Raw genomic sequence first — 14,798 nt, 5'->3', positions numbered from 1 at the left:
TTCACTTACTTATGTCTGTTTTTCAGTCCTAGTTGTGACATGATGGAACTAAGGCGCCGTTATCAGAATTTATATATACCTAGTGACTTTTTTGATGCTCAGTTTACATGGGTGGATGCTTTCCCTTTGTCAAGACCATTTCAGCTGGGAAATTACTGCAATTTCTATGTAATGCACAGAGAAGTAGAGTCCTTAGAAAAAAATATGGCTATTCTTGATCCACCAGATGCTGACCATTTATACAGTGCAAAGGTTTGTATTCTGTGAAATGTAGCTAAAACATCTGAGCAGTTATTCATATTAAGAGTGTGGAATTTATCTCCTGAAAGTGGTTGAGTTTAAGACCTAAATAGCTTTTTTTTTTTTCTGCCTGATTTCTGTTTTGGTTATTTAAGTAATTTAATTTAACCTCTTTGTCTTATCTCTTAAGCTGTGAAATTCATGGTTATTGTTTTAACATTTTGAAACCCATAAACGTGAAGATGAAGTCGATTTTATTGAGCATTTTGGGATGTTCTATGACTTCTGGTAGCATCAGATAAAATGTACTGTTGGTGAAAAAAAAAAATGTCATGTTGGTAAATACCCTGTATATTAGTCTTCAGGGTGACATTTAGTATATTGCTTATGGTTGGATAGTTTTTGGCTATTTTAGAATGTTAATCAAAAAGCATTTCTTGAGAAGTTGAAACTCTATCACTATATAGTATATCTAATACCATTTCTGCTGTTGCATTTTACAAAAAAATTTTGGATATCTATTATGTAAGGATAATTAGTAGTGCTTCTCATTTTTTTACATTACTTTAGACTTTTGACAGGATTGAATTATTTGACTATAATAGGTAATGCTGATGGCTAGTCCTAGTATGGAAGATTTGTATCATAAGTCATGTGCTCTTGCTGAAGACCCACAAGAACTTCGAGATGGATTTCAACATCCTGCTAGACTTGTTAAGGTAAAATGACACATTATTTTAACGCCAGGTGTATATTTGCTTTGCTTAGTTCTAACTGTATATGTATATATAATTAAAAATACTACACTTTTATTAACAACTAATTTTTGTATTAAGGCACTCAAAATTTAATGATACAGATTTTTTCATTGCAGATTATGGCTATAGCTTATTTGTACATCACTAGTTCAGCTGTCATTTTGGTGTTTTATATTGTAGCATAGTATAATTTTAGTGGTAATGGAATTAGTATATCTTTGGATTCCTTTAAGGTGTGAACTATAGCTTGTTTCTTTAAAGAATTCTTTATCTGAAGAAATATTTTAGAAGGATGAGTTATGATGTGTAAATCCTATTCCATTGCTGAAATGCAGTGTGGAACACGATGAACTGAACTCTTCCTTGACTGACAGATACCAGAGGTAGTAAAAATGATATTGGAAAGGTTTGTACCTTTCCTTTTCAAGTATTTTATCTGTAATTTGACAGATTGCATAATACATGTAAATGATTCTTTGTTTTGAATTAGTTTTTAGTGGGCATGAAAGGCAAGGATGAAGCCATGGCCATTGGAGGTCACTGGTCTCCTTCGTTGGATGGACCAGACCCAGAAAAAGACCCCTCTGTGTTGATTAAGACTGCTATTCGTTGTTGTAAGGCTTTGACAGGCATTGATCTAAGTGTATGCACACAATGGTAAGTACCAATTCATTTCTTGATTAGAAATGTTTTTTTTCATAGTTTATATAGATGTTCTTATCTGTCAGCCTCCCCTTCCCCCTTATTTTAGCAGTCTTGATCGTGCAGGTAATCTCAAAGGAAAATCCCCATTTGTAGCAAAAGTTTATTTGGTGCCAAAAATGTTTGGGAGGGGAAAAGGATTAAGAACTAATCAAAATAAACTGAAAATTATTTAAATGTTTTGTTATGCTTTACTTCGGAAGTTGGATGTATGTTGAAAATATTTTTCATTTCATGCATAGCTGGAGAAGATCGTCAAGAGAGAACTTCATTTCATTATAATTCTTTTGTTATAAAATGATGTAGTTGCTGATTATTTTTGTTCAGCCATATTTTCTCTTGAGGCTTATTTGTCTTTTGTATTTTAGTGTATTTCTTGTGACTTAATTAAGAATATTCTTTTTTTAGCACATGAAATCTGAACAGCTATCCAGCTTCTTCAGGTATTCTCTAAAATATGGGTAGCTCTATAATCAAACTTGAAAATGCCTTGGGGAACATATTCTTTTAACCATAAAATATTGTACAAATGTACCAAAAGAGGAACTATGGCTTCTATAATTTTTTTTTCTTTAGACCAACCTCAAGTCCTTGCAGCAAAATTTCTTTACTTGATGTGCTACAAGTGAACTAGGGTCTTTAAAATGTATTTTAGAATTTTTTTTCCAACATGCTTCTTCCCTTGCAACAGGTACCGTTTTGCAGAGATTCGCTACCATCGCCCTGAGGAGACCCACAAGGGGCGTACAGTTCCAGCTCATGTGGAGACAGTGGTTTTATTTTTCCCGGATGTTTGGCATTGCCTTCCCACCCGCTCAGAGTGGGAAACCCTCTCCCGAGGATACAAGCAGCAGCTGGTCGAGAAGCTTCAGGGTGAACGCAAGGAGGCTGATGGAGAACAGGCACTGAACGCTAATCCCTTTTTCTATTTCCGCTTCTCACAGGCACAGGAACACAGGCACAAATGCACACCACACACTACATAACAAACACACACGGAGGAACATAACTGGTAACAGCGACTGGTAATCCAGCTTTCAGCAGTATAGTTTTATTTTCTTTTCTTTTAAAAAAAAATCTGTCTAGTATGCTAACTTTAAGAGTGCTGAGACCTCAAAGGAAAATAAGTTGTGCTTAAATTGCACAGAATTTTGTTTTTATCATAGGTCTAGTTGCTGGAATCTGGGACCAGTTGTTGAGCAAGATTCAGTATTAAGCCATTTTAAACATTTTGCCATTTTCTAAAATTTAAAAAATTTTCTCTTTCACGGTCATCAGTTCTAGTCATGGATATTTGAAATTGGACAACCACAAGTCTGAGAGATTTGGCATTTCAGGCTATGTGGCATCGTCTTTGGTACATTTGAAAGGTCTGACTAAATCAGTCTTAACTTTGGGTGGCTTGAAAATTGGGGCAAGATCACACACTGTGTGGTTAGTGGAGACCGGCAGTGTTTGTGCATCCCTGATATCCTTTGTGTTGTAATTTATCACCCTTTTGTGTTTCACAGATCTGGCTTTGATTGGCTGATGAGTGTCTTTGTGATCAGTTAAAAGTGGTAGAATGTATGTACGTGGACTTGCCTAAATAATAACTTTAGGAGAAGACAATCTGAAACATTTGTGACCTTGCACAGATCAGCAACAGACTTTTAAAAATAAATTACCTTTATTTTAAGGTTTCAGAATAGTAATTATGTTCTTAACTTTGTATATCAGGATGAAGAAGAGAAAGATGATGGTGAAGCGAAAGAAATTTCCACTCCTACCCATTGGTCTAAACTTGATCCAAAGACAATGAAGGTAACTTTGAAATTAATGGTATTTAATGTGAAATCTCTGGCAAGAATAGAGAATGGGATCAATGTTTTATCATAAACCATTAAAAATGAAGTCCACTGATTTTATATATATATTCCATATTGTATTTATGTGTGTGTATAATTAAAGGTTGAGTTCATAAATCAGTTCAGTCAGTATCTGTCAAATGTAATATACAAGTATCTGTAGTGTGAGTAACATTTTTTTATTTGACTACTGACCAAGTAGGTAGAATTTCTGCACTTAAGTAGTTTAAATTCAAGGATAAGGGAAGAAACAGGAGAAGGATTATCGAGATTATTTTAATTTTTGAAATAATATTTAAAAAGTAGATTGATACACATCTGAACTGGGAAGGAGTGATTTAAAAGCCTTTTTTGAAAAGCATTGGTTAAGCTGTACTAGTTTTTCTTTGGCCCCCAATGTCTTTGGACCTATTATCATTCTGTACTTTTTCATTTCTGGGCTTATAATGTGAATGTAGATCCATAAAATTCTATGCATGTACATTCTACATAGAAGAGCACAACATTTTGCAGACTGTTATTTTTAACACATAAAAGCTGACCCTTTTTTAAACTTCTGTTATCAGCAAAAGACTGATTTTCTTCCTTTTTATGAGACTAGTTTTTTTTTGCTTTTTTTAATAAGTAGAGAGTATATATCATAGGAAGATTAAGTCTGTATCCTAGGATATCAAACTGATGGCTTTGCTGTTAAATTTCTTATTTTAAAACTCATATATTTCTTTTGATTATAAATATAATGTATTTTAAAAACTGGTACCTACATAGAATAATAAAAGATAAAAGTTACTCAAACCTATAACTCAAACACAACCTCTGTTAAAATTTTAATGCATTTTTTCTATTATTTTTTTATGTGTATAAGCTTTGTGATTGGTTGGTTGGTTCTGATCACGTTTAAAATATTGGAAATCTCATCCTTTTCAGTTAAGGTTGGTGTTTCCCATGTAATTATTTTTCAGTGTTCTGTATTCCTCCCATCTAGTTGATGTGGTATTATGATGTTTTATTGGATATTTAGATTCTTCACATTTTTGAGGAAGGGACTGTTACATGAAATATGTGGAGGTTTGGTTTTTCATTTTCTTTTTTTTCTCACACAGTGTTCAGAATATGTCGTAAGGGTAAATTGATATACATTAGAATTTCTGTGTCAAAGAGCATTAATTTTTTTAAAACATTTTAAAACAGGTTATAAATTATTTTTGAAAAATATTCTATCAGTTTGCCTTTTCATAAACGTGTTCTGAGGTGTACAAGTGTATTTTTCACAATTTTTAAAAACCACACAAAAGATAAGCACATAGTTTATTCCCTATTTCAGTATCCCATTTTATTTTTCTGTGTTTTTATGTTCTGTATATTTAGGTAAATGATCTCCGAAAAGAATTAGAAAGTCGAGCTCTTAGTTCTAAAGGATTAAAATCCCAGTTAATAGCCCGATTGACAAAACAGCTTAAAGTAGAAGAACAAAAAGAAGAACAAAAGGAATTAGAAAAATCGGAAAAAGAAGAGGAAGAGGAGGATGATAGGAAATCTGAAGATGATAAAGAGGTATATGCTATTAAATATATTGGTTTATAAGGAGTTCTTTTTTTTTTTTTTTTTTTTTTTTTTAGGAGTTCTTGAAATATGTCTGTGTGTATACTTTTATTAAGATAAAACTATAGTGTCCCCTTTCCCCTGGTTGCTTGCTCTTCTTTCTAAAATAAATCTTTTTTTTAAGTTATAACCACATAACTCTTAAGATTCAACCAGTTTGGCAAGTTTGACAAATGCATATAGTTTCATAACCACCACCACAATTAAGATATAAAACAGGGGACGCCTGGGTGGCTCAGTGTATTAAAGCCTCTGCCTTCAGCTCAGGTCATGATCCCAGGGTCCTGGGATCAAGCCCCGCACTGGGCTCTTTGCTCAGCAGGGAGCCTGCCTCCTACTCTCTCTCTTCCTGCTTGTGATCTCTGTCAAATAATAAAATCTTTTAAAAAAAAAAGATATAAGGGGCGCCTGGGTGGCTCAGTGGGTTGAGCCGCTGCCTTCGGCTCAGGTCATGATCTCAGGCTCCTGGGATCGAGTCCCGCATCGGGCTCTCTGCTCGGCGGGGAGCCTGCTTCCCTCTCTCTCTCTCTCTGCCTGCCTCTCCGTCTACTTGTGATTTCTCTCTGTCAAATAAATAAATAAAATCTTAAAAAAAAAAAAAAAAAAAAAAAAAAAAAAAAAAAAAAGATATAAAACAGGTCTGCCACCCCCTAAAAATCCTCTGTGTCCCTCTGTAAGCCCTTTCCTCTCTCCGTGTGTACCTTCTGCCTCCCAGACCAGCCTCTCAGAGCCACTGACCTGTTCCATGTAGTTTTGCCTATTCTAGTATAGCATGGAAATAGAACTGTATGTATATTGAGTCTGACCTCTTCAGCTTAGCATAATATATTAAGAGATTCACCCATTTTGTTGTATATATCTCTACTTTTTTTTTTTTTTTTTTAAGCTTTTATTTATTAGCTCAGTGGGGGAATAAAGTAAAGAGAGTAAAAGGAAGAGGGAGAGTATTCTAAGCAGACACCACGCTGAGCACAGAGCGTATTAGGGCCCTATCCCACGACCCTGAGACCGGGACCTGAAGCAAAATCAAGAGTTGGTTGCCCAATTGACAGCCAGCCAGGTGCCCACTAATTTGTTCCTTTTTGTTGCTTAATAATATTCCGTAGTATCAATGTATCACAGTTTATTGGTTTTCCACTTGAGAGACATTTGAGTTGTTTCCAAGTCATGTATTTTTAATCTTTCCTTTTAAAAATGAAAATAAATTATTCATATTTTTGGGGCACCTGGCTGGCTCAGTAATTAGAGCATGAGACTCTTGATCTCAGGGTGATGGGTTCAAGCACCACATTGAGCATAGAGTTTACTTAAATTATTTGTATATCTTAGATATAGAAAATGAGAGAAAATTTGATTGAGGCATTAGGTTCAGAGATTTGAGTTCTAGTGAAATGCTTGTCCTAGAATTTTGCTGCTTCTACAGCTCTGTTTGATTGTACTTCAGTCCTTAAGGCTCTGAGACTATAGATTCAAGCCATCTTGTCCTCTGGATAATTAAGGTAATTCCTGGATGCAGAAGCCTGTCATTTCTTTTTGAATTTGAAATATAGGAATACAAGAAACATGTTAGAATACCAGTAATTGGAGAAACTAATGTTTTTCGTAATGTGATGCATTGTGGAGTATACATCATTTTATGAAGTATCTTGCCAAAAATGTTTACCTTTATCTAATTGTGAACGAACCATCAGATAAATTTAGAATTTGCAAAATTCTACAGAACAGCTTGTCTGAACTCTTGAAAAAAAATGTCTATATAGTGAGAGACAAAAGAAAAATGTTTTACGTTAAAAGAGTTTAGAGGCACCTGGGTGGCTCAGTGGGTTAAAGTCTCTGCCTTTGGCTCAGGTCGTGATCCCAGGTTCCTAGGATCGAGCCCCTGCATCGGACTCTCTGCTCAGCAGGGAGCCTGCTTCCCCCTTTTCTCTCTGCCTGCCTCTCTGCCTACTTGTGATCTCTGTCTGTCAAAGTTCAGTGAGGCATAAAGCCATAAAGAGTAGTTTGGGAATAATTGGATATACTTGGTTATGGATATGGATGTGATATTAGATAATACTGAAGCAGGGCTTAATTTCCTGGATGTGATAGTGGGTATTTTTGTTTGTTTTTTTAAGATTTTATTTATTTATTTCACAGAGATCACAAGTAGGCAGAGAGGCAGGCAGAGAGAGAGGAGGAAGCCGGCTCCCTGCTGAGCAGAGAGTCCGATTGGGGGGCTCGATCCCAGACACCTGGGATCACGACCTGAGCCAAAGGCAGAGGCTTTAACCCACTGAGCCACCCAGGCGCCCCGTGATAGTATTTTTGTGATCATGTAGAATTGCCTTGTTATTCAGAGGTGCATTGATTTGTGATTTCTTATTCATTAGATTATAAATATTTATCTTGACAGTGAAATTGTCGCACTTGGCCAGTGGGAGCCCTTTTGAGTTGGCTTCTGTGTCCTTTGGCATGCTCTCCATCATATTTTGAGGACTTAATTATTTTATAGCACAAAGCAGTGTTGCAGTTTCACTGAGTACTATCCCTGCCCTGGCTCTGAAATCAGCCATTTTCCCAGGAAATCCTGATACTTTTTAGTGAAGAAAGGTAATAATATTTAGAAGCCAAGATATACTCATTGGTATCATTGTTGTGCTGCTGGCAACCCTTGTCAGTGAACAGAGCTATGGTACAGATATATATTTGTTTATAATTATGTTTATACATATATATGTGTTTACATCTGTACTTGTTAGCATATATTGTGTGTATTGAACGTTTTAAGTTTATACTAGTATCTCCAATTCTGTTCCCAACACCAGAGTTCATTTCAGTTTCTCCCTTTCTTCCCTTTTTTTTTTTTTTAAGATTTTATTCATTTATTTGACAGAGAGAGAGATCACAAGTACGCAGAGAGGCAGGCAGAGAGAAAGGGAAGCAGGCTCCCTGCTGTGCAGAGAGCCCGATGTGGGGGCTCGATCCCAGGACCCTGAGATCATGACCTGAGCTGAACGCAGAGGCTTAACCCACTGAGCCACCCAGATGCCCCAGTTTCTCTCTTTCTATATATCTAATTCCTTGTCCAGTAATGAGAGACATAGCTTCCATTGTACTTAATAATAATCTATTTACTTACTTGTCTGTTGCATTCCCTCTCCTTTCTGGATACCCTCTTTACTCTATGTTGGTCTGATTGCCTACCCTGTATTGTCTTTATATGGATGCCCTTGCTCTATTTGGATTTTAATATCTGGTAACTGGGCAGCTTCCATCGCCTGTGTAGACACCTGCTTTGCTTGGAGGAGTTGCTTTAGCATTGAATTGTTCAAAAAGAGTAGATAGAGAAGGCAGAAAAAAGCTGATTTTCACATTTTGTTGTTAGCAGCCACTGGGGTTGAAAAATGGTGATAATTCTTACCATTTTCTTTTCACATATTTTCCTCATCTTCTGTTTGGTTACCTAGTGGTATTGTTTACCTCTGTAAGTTTATACAAAAGAGGGCAGGATCAATGCTTGATTCTTTTCTTTTTTTCTTTTTTTTTTTTTAATATTTGTTCTAAAGATTTTATTTATTTGACAGAGACAGCAAGAGAGGGAACACAAGCAGGGGGAGTGGGAGAGGAAGAAGCAGGTTTCCCGCTGCGCAAGGGGCCTGACACAGTGCTCTATCCCAGGACCCTGGGATCATGACATGAGCTAAAGGCAGATACCTAATGACTCAGCCAACCAGCCATCCTTTTTATTTATTTATTTATTTATGATTGTATTTATCTGAGAGAGTTAGAAAGAGACATCACAAGCAGGGGGGAGAGGCAGGCTCTCTGCTGAGCAAGGGACCTGATGCAGGGCTCAATCCCAGGACTCTGGAATCACAACCCAAGCTGAAGGCAGACACTTAACCAACTGAGCCACCCAGGCGCCCCGTCTTCTTAATTGAGTCATCCTTGTGCAAGGCCCATGCTAATCTTCTCCATGTTACTCTAATTTTATTATATGTGTTACTGAAGCAAGGATTGTTTTCATTTACTTTATGCAGCTTTCAGGGTATTGAATTGGTATCGGTTCCCTATCATCTTCTGATGGTTACCCGTTTGTTTTTAAACAACGTTATGGGGCGTGCCTTGGTGGCTAACTCAGGTGAGCATCTGCCTTTAAGTCGCTGTCAGTTCATCATCCCAGGGTCTTAGGATTGAGGCCCACATTGGGTTCGCTGCTCAGCCAGGAGCCTGCTTCTACCTTTTCCTCAATTCCTTCCCCTGCTTGTGCTTTCTCTCTCTCAAAGCCTTTTGGTTTTTTATTTATTTTTTTCTTTGTAAAAGTATTTATTTATTTATTTATTTATTTATTTATTTGGCAGCGAGAGACACAGAAAGAACACAAGCAGGGGGAGTGGGAGAGGGAGAAGCAGGCTTCCTGTTGAGCAGGGAGCCCAAATCGGGGCTGGATCCCAGAACCCTAGGATCATGACTTGAGCCTAAGGCAGATGCTTAAAGACTGAGCCACCCAGATGCCCTAGATCCCTTTTTTTCAAGCAAAGTTTCTCTAACAGATTTTTTTGTGGTAAAATACACATAAATAAAAATAACTATATACTATTTTTAGTGTACAGTTCAGTGGCATTAAGTACATTTACAGTGTTGTGAAACTATCCCTACTTTATACATCAAGAACTTTATTCTGGAGGGTAACTCTACTTATTATTTTAATTATTTTAAATATTTAATAAACAGTAAGTCCCCATATTTATCTTCTGCCATACCCTATAACCTCTGTTTTGCTTTCTGTCTCTGAATTTACCTCATGAAGTGGAGTCATACAGTATTTGCACCTTTGTGTCTGGTCTCCCTCACTTAGCATAATGTTTTCAGAGTTCATCCGTGTTGTAGCATGAATCAGTACTTCATTTTTTGTTTTGTTTAGTTTATTTGACAGAAACAGCTAGAGAGGGACACAAGCAGATGGAGAGGGCGAAGCAGGGCTCAATCCCAGGACCCTGGGATCATGACCCAAGTTGAATGCAAATGCTTACCGACTGAGCCACCCAGGCGTCCCAGAACTTCATTTCTCTTTATGGCTGAATAATATTCCATTGCATATATATACTACATTTTGTTTATCTGTTAATCTGTTGATGGACACTTGAGTTGTTTTCAACTTTTGGGTGTTGTGAATAAAACTGTCATCTAGGGGTGCCTGGGTGGCTCAGTGGGTTAAAGCCTCTGCCTTCTGCTCAGGTGATGATCCCAGGGTCCTGGGATCAAGCCCTGCATCGGGCTGTCTGCTCAGCAGGGAGCCTGCTTACCCCCTCTGCCTCTCTGCCTATTTGTGATCTCTGCCTGTCAAAATAAATAAATAAAATCTTAAAAAGAAAAAAGCTATCTACAAGCATGTTTTTAGGGCACCTGGATGGCTCCCTGTAATTGTTTTGTATGGTCTGTCACCTCTTCTTTAGTTTTAAAATTCTTATTTATATTGTCTTGGGGTGTATGGGTGGCTTATTTGGTTAAGTGCGTTCAGTTCAGGTCAGGATCCTGGATTCCTGAGATCAAGCCCCATGTTAGGCTCCCTGCTCAGCAGAGAACCTGCTTCTACCTCTGCCCCTCACCCCGCTTGTGCTCTCTCTCTTTCTTGCGCTCTCAAATAAAATATTAAAAAAATAAAATAAAATTCTTATTTATATTCTTTCATATCTTGTAAGATCTTAATCTATTTCAGTATGTTTTACAATAGTTAAGATTTTTCTCTGTGCCTGTTTTTCTGGCCCACTTTCATTGTCTGTAGGGATGTGATTCTCCTTGTTCTCCTTTTTTAAATAGTAACTTTCTATAGGACTTGACCTCAATACTTTCTTTTGCTCGTTTTAAGGCGAATTTAGTTTTCCTAACATTTTTTTAGAAGAGGTTGTTTAAGGGGCGCCTGGGTGGCTCAAATAAGGGACCAACTTTTGGTTTCAGGTTAGGTCATCTGACCTTGGGGTCATGATATTGAGCCCCCTTTTGAGCTCCGTGCTCAGGGGGAGAGCCTGCATGTACTCACACACTCACTCTCTCAAATAAATAAACCTTAAAAAAAAAAAAAAGAGGTTTCTTAAGATCACTTTTTCTGAACTTCATAAAGATCTCTAATCTGGAGGCGCCTGGTGGCTCAGTGGGTTAAAGCCTCTGCCTTCGGATCAGGTCATGATCCCAGGGTCCTGGGATCGAGCCCTGCATCAGGCTCTCTCAGCGAGGAGCCTGCTTCCCTTTCGCTCTGCCTGCCTCTCTGCCTACTTGTGATCTCTGTCAAATAAATAAAAATCTTAAAAAAAAAAAAAGATTTATATTATGTTGTTTTCTTACTCTGTTTAAAATTGTGGTGGTTTGCAGGTGCCTGGGTGGCTCATTCACTTAAGTGTCTGCCTTCGGCCCAGGTCATGATCCCGTGGCCCTGGGATCGAGTTCTGCATCAGGCTCCCTGCTCAGCCTGGGAGTCTGCTTCTCCCTCTGCACCTCCCCCTCTCCAGCTTGTGGCACCCCCCCCCCAAAGTAAATAAAATGTTTAAAAAAAAAAAACCCCAAAGTATCGTGGTTTGCTTTCTAAGATTTCAGTCTCTCTTGCCCTTCTGTCACTGTTGGGGACTTTTTCCTCCCATGTCTGTGTAATTGCTTTCCTGTTCACTATTGATACTACTTTCAGAAATTTCTTCTCAGTTTGAGACCCTGTGGATGCCATGGTAAATCATCTTTGCAAGTTCATAGGACTAAAATATTCTAGGCCCTTTCAGATCTTAACACAGGCTCCTTGTACTTGGTATTGTTGGGAGTAAAACGTTGCCTAGTTTCAACTGCTGTTATGAAATTGACCTCACTTACCAGTGAATGCCTTTTGACTGTTTTGTGGTTTTCCTGTTCTTAGATCCATCAGACAATCTCATTGTTTCCTTCTGCTTTCCTTTTACACAGGTGCCAGTAGCATATAGGGCTTTTGGCTCTTGTGGCTTTTTCCTACTCTTTTGTGTATTGGCATTCGTGGGAATACCTTTTCACCTTCTTTTCACCTTCTTTTGTTCTGAATGTGCATGAATGTTGAACATTGGTTTCGGTATCTAGAGTATTCCCTTTTAAAAGTCGGGCTTCAGGAAGATGCAGCTGACACTATTTTCCAGAATCTGGTTTATATAATTTTTAGATAATACTTTTAAAGATTTTATTTAGTTGACAGAGAGACAGCAGGAACACAAGTATGGGGAATGGGAGAGGGAAAGCAGGCTTTTTGCCAAGCAGGGAACCCGATGTGGGGCTTAATCCCAGGACCCTGAGATCATGACCCGAGCCAAAGGCAGACAATGACTGAGCCACCCAGGCATCCCTGGTTTATATAATGATAACGTAAGTATTTTCTTTTTCTCTGTAGAAGTTAGTTTCTTGTGCTCGGAAACCCAGAGAAGTAGGAGCTGTAGAATGTAGAAGCCTCTGTCTCCTTTGCTAAATTTGAACTTTCTTCCCATCCCTTATGGTTGGCATAATCACCATAAGGAGTTATGGGAATTTTGCCCCCCCCCCTTTTTTTAACATGGTGTGCATTTCATAACATACATACATATTGTGCATGGAGGTTTAACTGTTACTTAAAATTTCAAATATCTAGGAGGAAGAAAGAAAACGTCAGGAGGAAATGGAACGCCAGCGTAGGGAAAGAAGATACATTTTGCCTGATGAACCAGCCATCATTGTACATCCAAACTGGGCTGCAAAAAGTGGAAAGTTTGATTGTAGCATTATGTCTTTGAGTGTACTTTTGGACTACAGGTTAGAGGATAATAAAGAACATTCATTTGAGGTAATATTTTAAGTTTGAATTGGAATCTAAATAAGGTACACACATTTTGATTGGTTAATACATTAAGTCTCTTTGATGGCCTTTTACATGGATTCTGTTTTTTTGTTTTGCTTTGTTTTTTTCTTGCAATTAATTTTGGCAGGGGGAACACCAGCTGATTTTTCCTACAAGATTCACTTTTGGTGATTGCATTCTTGTATTTTCTTAAATGTTCCTCTGTCCTCTGTACTTGTAAATTGATAGTTGGCTCTAAAGTATTAATCAAGTTCTGATTTAATTGTTATTTTTTAAAAAAACCTCGTAAGTAGTGGTATGTTCTTTCATCAGAATAACAGGAGACACATGATACATAATGTCTAATTGCCTCTTTTGGGAATGAGGTAATGCTCTATTATTTATTCTAGAATTAAAATAACTTTCAGCGCGATTTAAAATTTTACTTGTGATTGACTGAAATGTAAGATAAAAAATAATTGATGTTTATTTTTCAAAATGAATCTATTTCCTACCATTATTGTAGAGCAGTTTTACAACATATAGTTTGTTTGTTTGTTTGTTTCAAAATAATTGGAAGATTTTTATCCCTAAAGAAGTGATTACTTTATTCCTTAAATAAATGTAAAATATTCCAGAATATTAATTTCATAATAGCATGTGAAACCTTATAATGGTGTTCAATTTTTGTATCTTACCAACACATTTCACACTTTTGTTTGTATGTTTTATTTTATAAATTATATTTTGAAATTGCACCAGACTTAACTTGAGGTCATTGTCCAGAAGATGAAAATGAAATACTTAGGGCGCCTGGGTGGCTCAGTGGGTTAAGCCGCTGCCTTCGGCTCAGGTCATGATCTCAGGGTCCTGGGATCGAGTCCCGCATCGGGCTCTCTGCTCAGCGGGGAGCCTGCTTCTATCTCTCTCTCTGCCTGCCTCTCTATCTACTTGTGATTTCTCTCTGTCAAATAAATAAATAAAATCTTTAAAAAAAAAAAAAAAAGAAAAAGAAAATGAAATACTTAGAGACATTTACAAACATACATAGAAGATTACTGAAGCAGTTATAAAACATGACATGCATGCTTATTGGTCCTGATAAAAGATTACAAATCTTAAAATATTTGTAAACTTTAGAACATTAATAATTCCAATAAGCCTGTGTTTTTCAATATGTACTACATGATTTTATTTTTATTACCATTTGTTTAATAGTGCCTACCATCTAGTCATAATTTGAATAAATAAATGGAAAAATTAGTCTTTGGTATTACTTCCTACTTATACTATATATACCATGTATCTGATTGATGCTGTGGGAGAATCTCAAATTAATTCTACTCCAGTGGAAACAAAGCAATTTGTGAAACAGCCATTTGCTAGCAAAATGATCCTTTACATTTTTCCTCCCCACCTATCATATCTTCTGGGTTAATTTCCTTTTAGTCTATTTAGAATGTAAATGTCATTTTGGTATATGAATTTTTTTTTTTTAAGATTTATTTATTTGAGGGAGAGAGGAAGAGCGAATCTAAAGCAGACTCTGTGCTGAGTGCAGAAACCAAGATAGAGCTTGATGATATCACCTTGGATAATGACCTGAGCTAAAGTCAGGAGTCAGACATTTAATTGACGTAGCCACCCAGGCACCTATTGGTGCATGAATTTTTTAAAAATATATTTAAGAAAAATGACTTATAAAATTATAAGTTTTTGGCTGATTTAATATTAATGCTAGATTTTTCTCTTTCATTGCTTGTACATAAAAAGATACATAAAAATTAATTCTGTTCTTCTAGGTTGCACCTCATTCAGAAGGGTATGAAACTCTTGATCTCGGGGTTTTGGGTT

General features: G+C 36.9%; 1 protein-coding gene, 1 non-coding gene and 1 pseudogene across 4 annotated transcripts in view; 2 read left to right on the top strand and 1 right to left on the bottom strand.

Annotated features, from left to right (window-relative positions):
• Positions 1-14,798, top strand: part of CCAR1 (cell division cycle and apoptosis regulator 1) — a 67,832-nt gene that overhangs the window by 33,938 nt on the left and 19,096 nt on the right. For all 3 annotated transcript variants that reach the window (XM_059170083.1, XM_059170081.1, XM_059170082.1), the window contains 7 exons: positions 27-252; positions 846-959; positions 1,489-1,655; positions 2,392-2,602; positions 3,420-3,503; positions 4,916-5,101; positions 12,759-12,950. In XM_059170083.1, coding sequence (XP_059026066.1) covers positions 27-252; positions 846-959; positions 1,489-1,655; positions 2,392-2,602; positions 3,420-3,503; positions 4,916-5,101; positions 12,759-12,950 — 1,180 coding nt within the window. The remainder of the gene's footprint in view (positions 1-26; positions 253-845; positions 960-1,488; positions 1,656-2,391; positions 2,603-3,419; positions 3,504-4,915; positions 5,102-12,758; positions 12,951-14,798) is intronic.
• LOC131831044 (small nucleolar RNA SNORD98) lies at positions 1,293-1,357 on the top strand. The gene has a single exon (XR_009353559.1). It is a non-coding gene; the product is annotated as a small nucleolar RNA SNORD98 (small nucleolar RNA).
• Positions 9,043-9,142, bottom strand: LOC131831013 (U6 spliceosomal RNA; annotated as a pseudogene).

This window comes from Mustela lutreola, chromosome 4, assembly GCF_030435805.1.
Source record: "Mustela lutreola isolate mMusLut2 chromosome 4, mMusLut2.pri, whole genome shotgun sequence".
NCBI lineage: Eukaryota > Metazoa > Chordata > Mammalia > Carnivora > Mustelidae > Mustela > Mustela lutreola.
The sequence above is the reverse complement of the archived record's forward strand: the minus strand, read 5'-3'. Positions and strand labels throughout refer to the sequence as shown.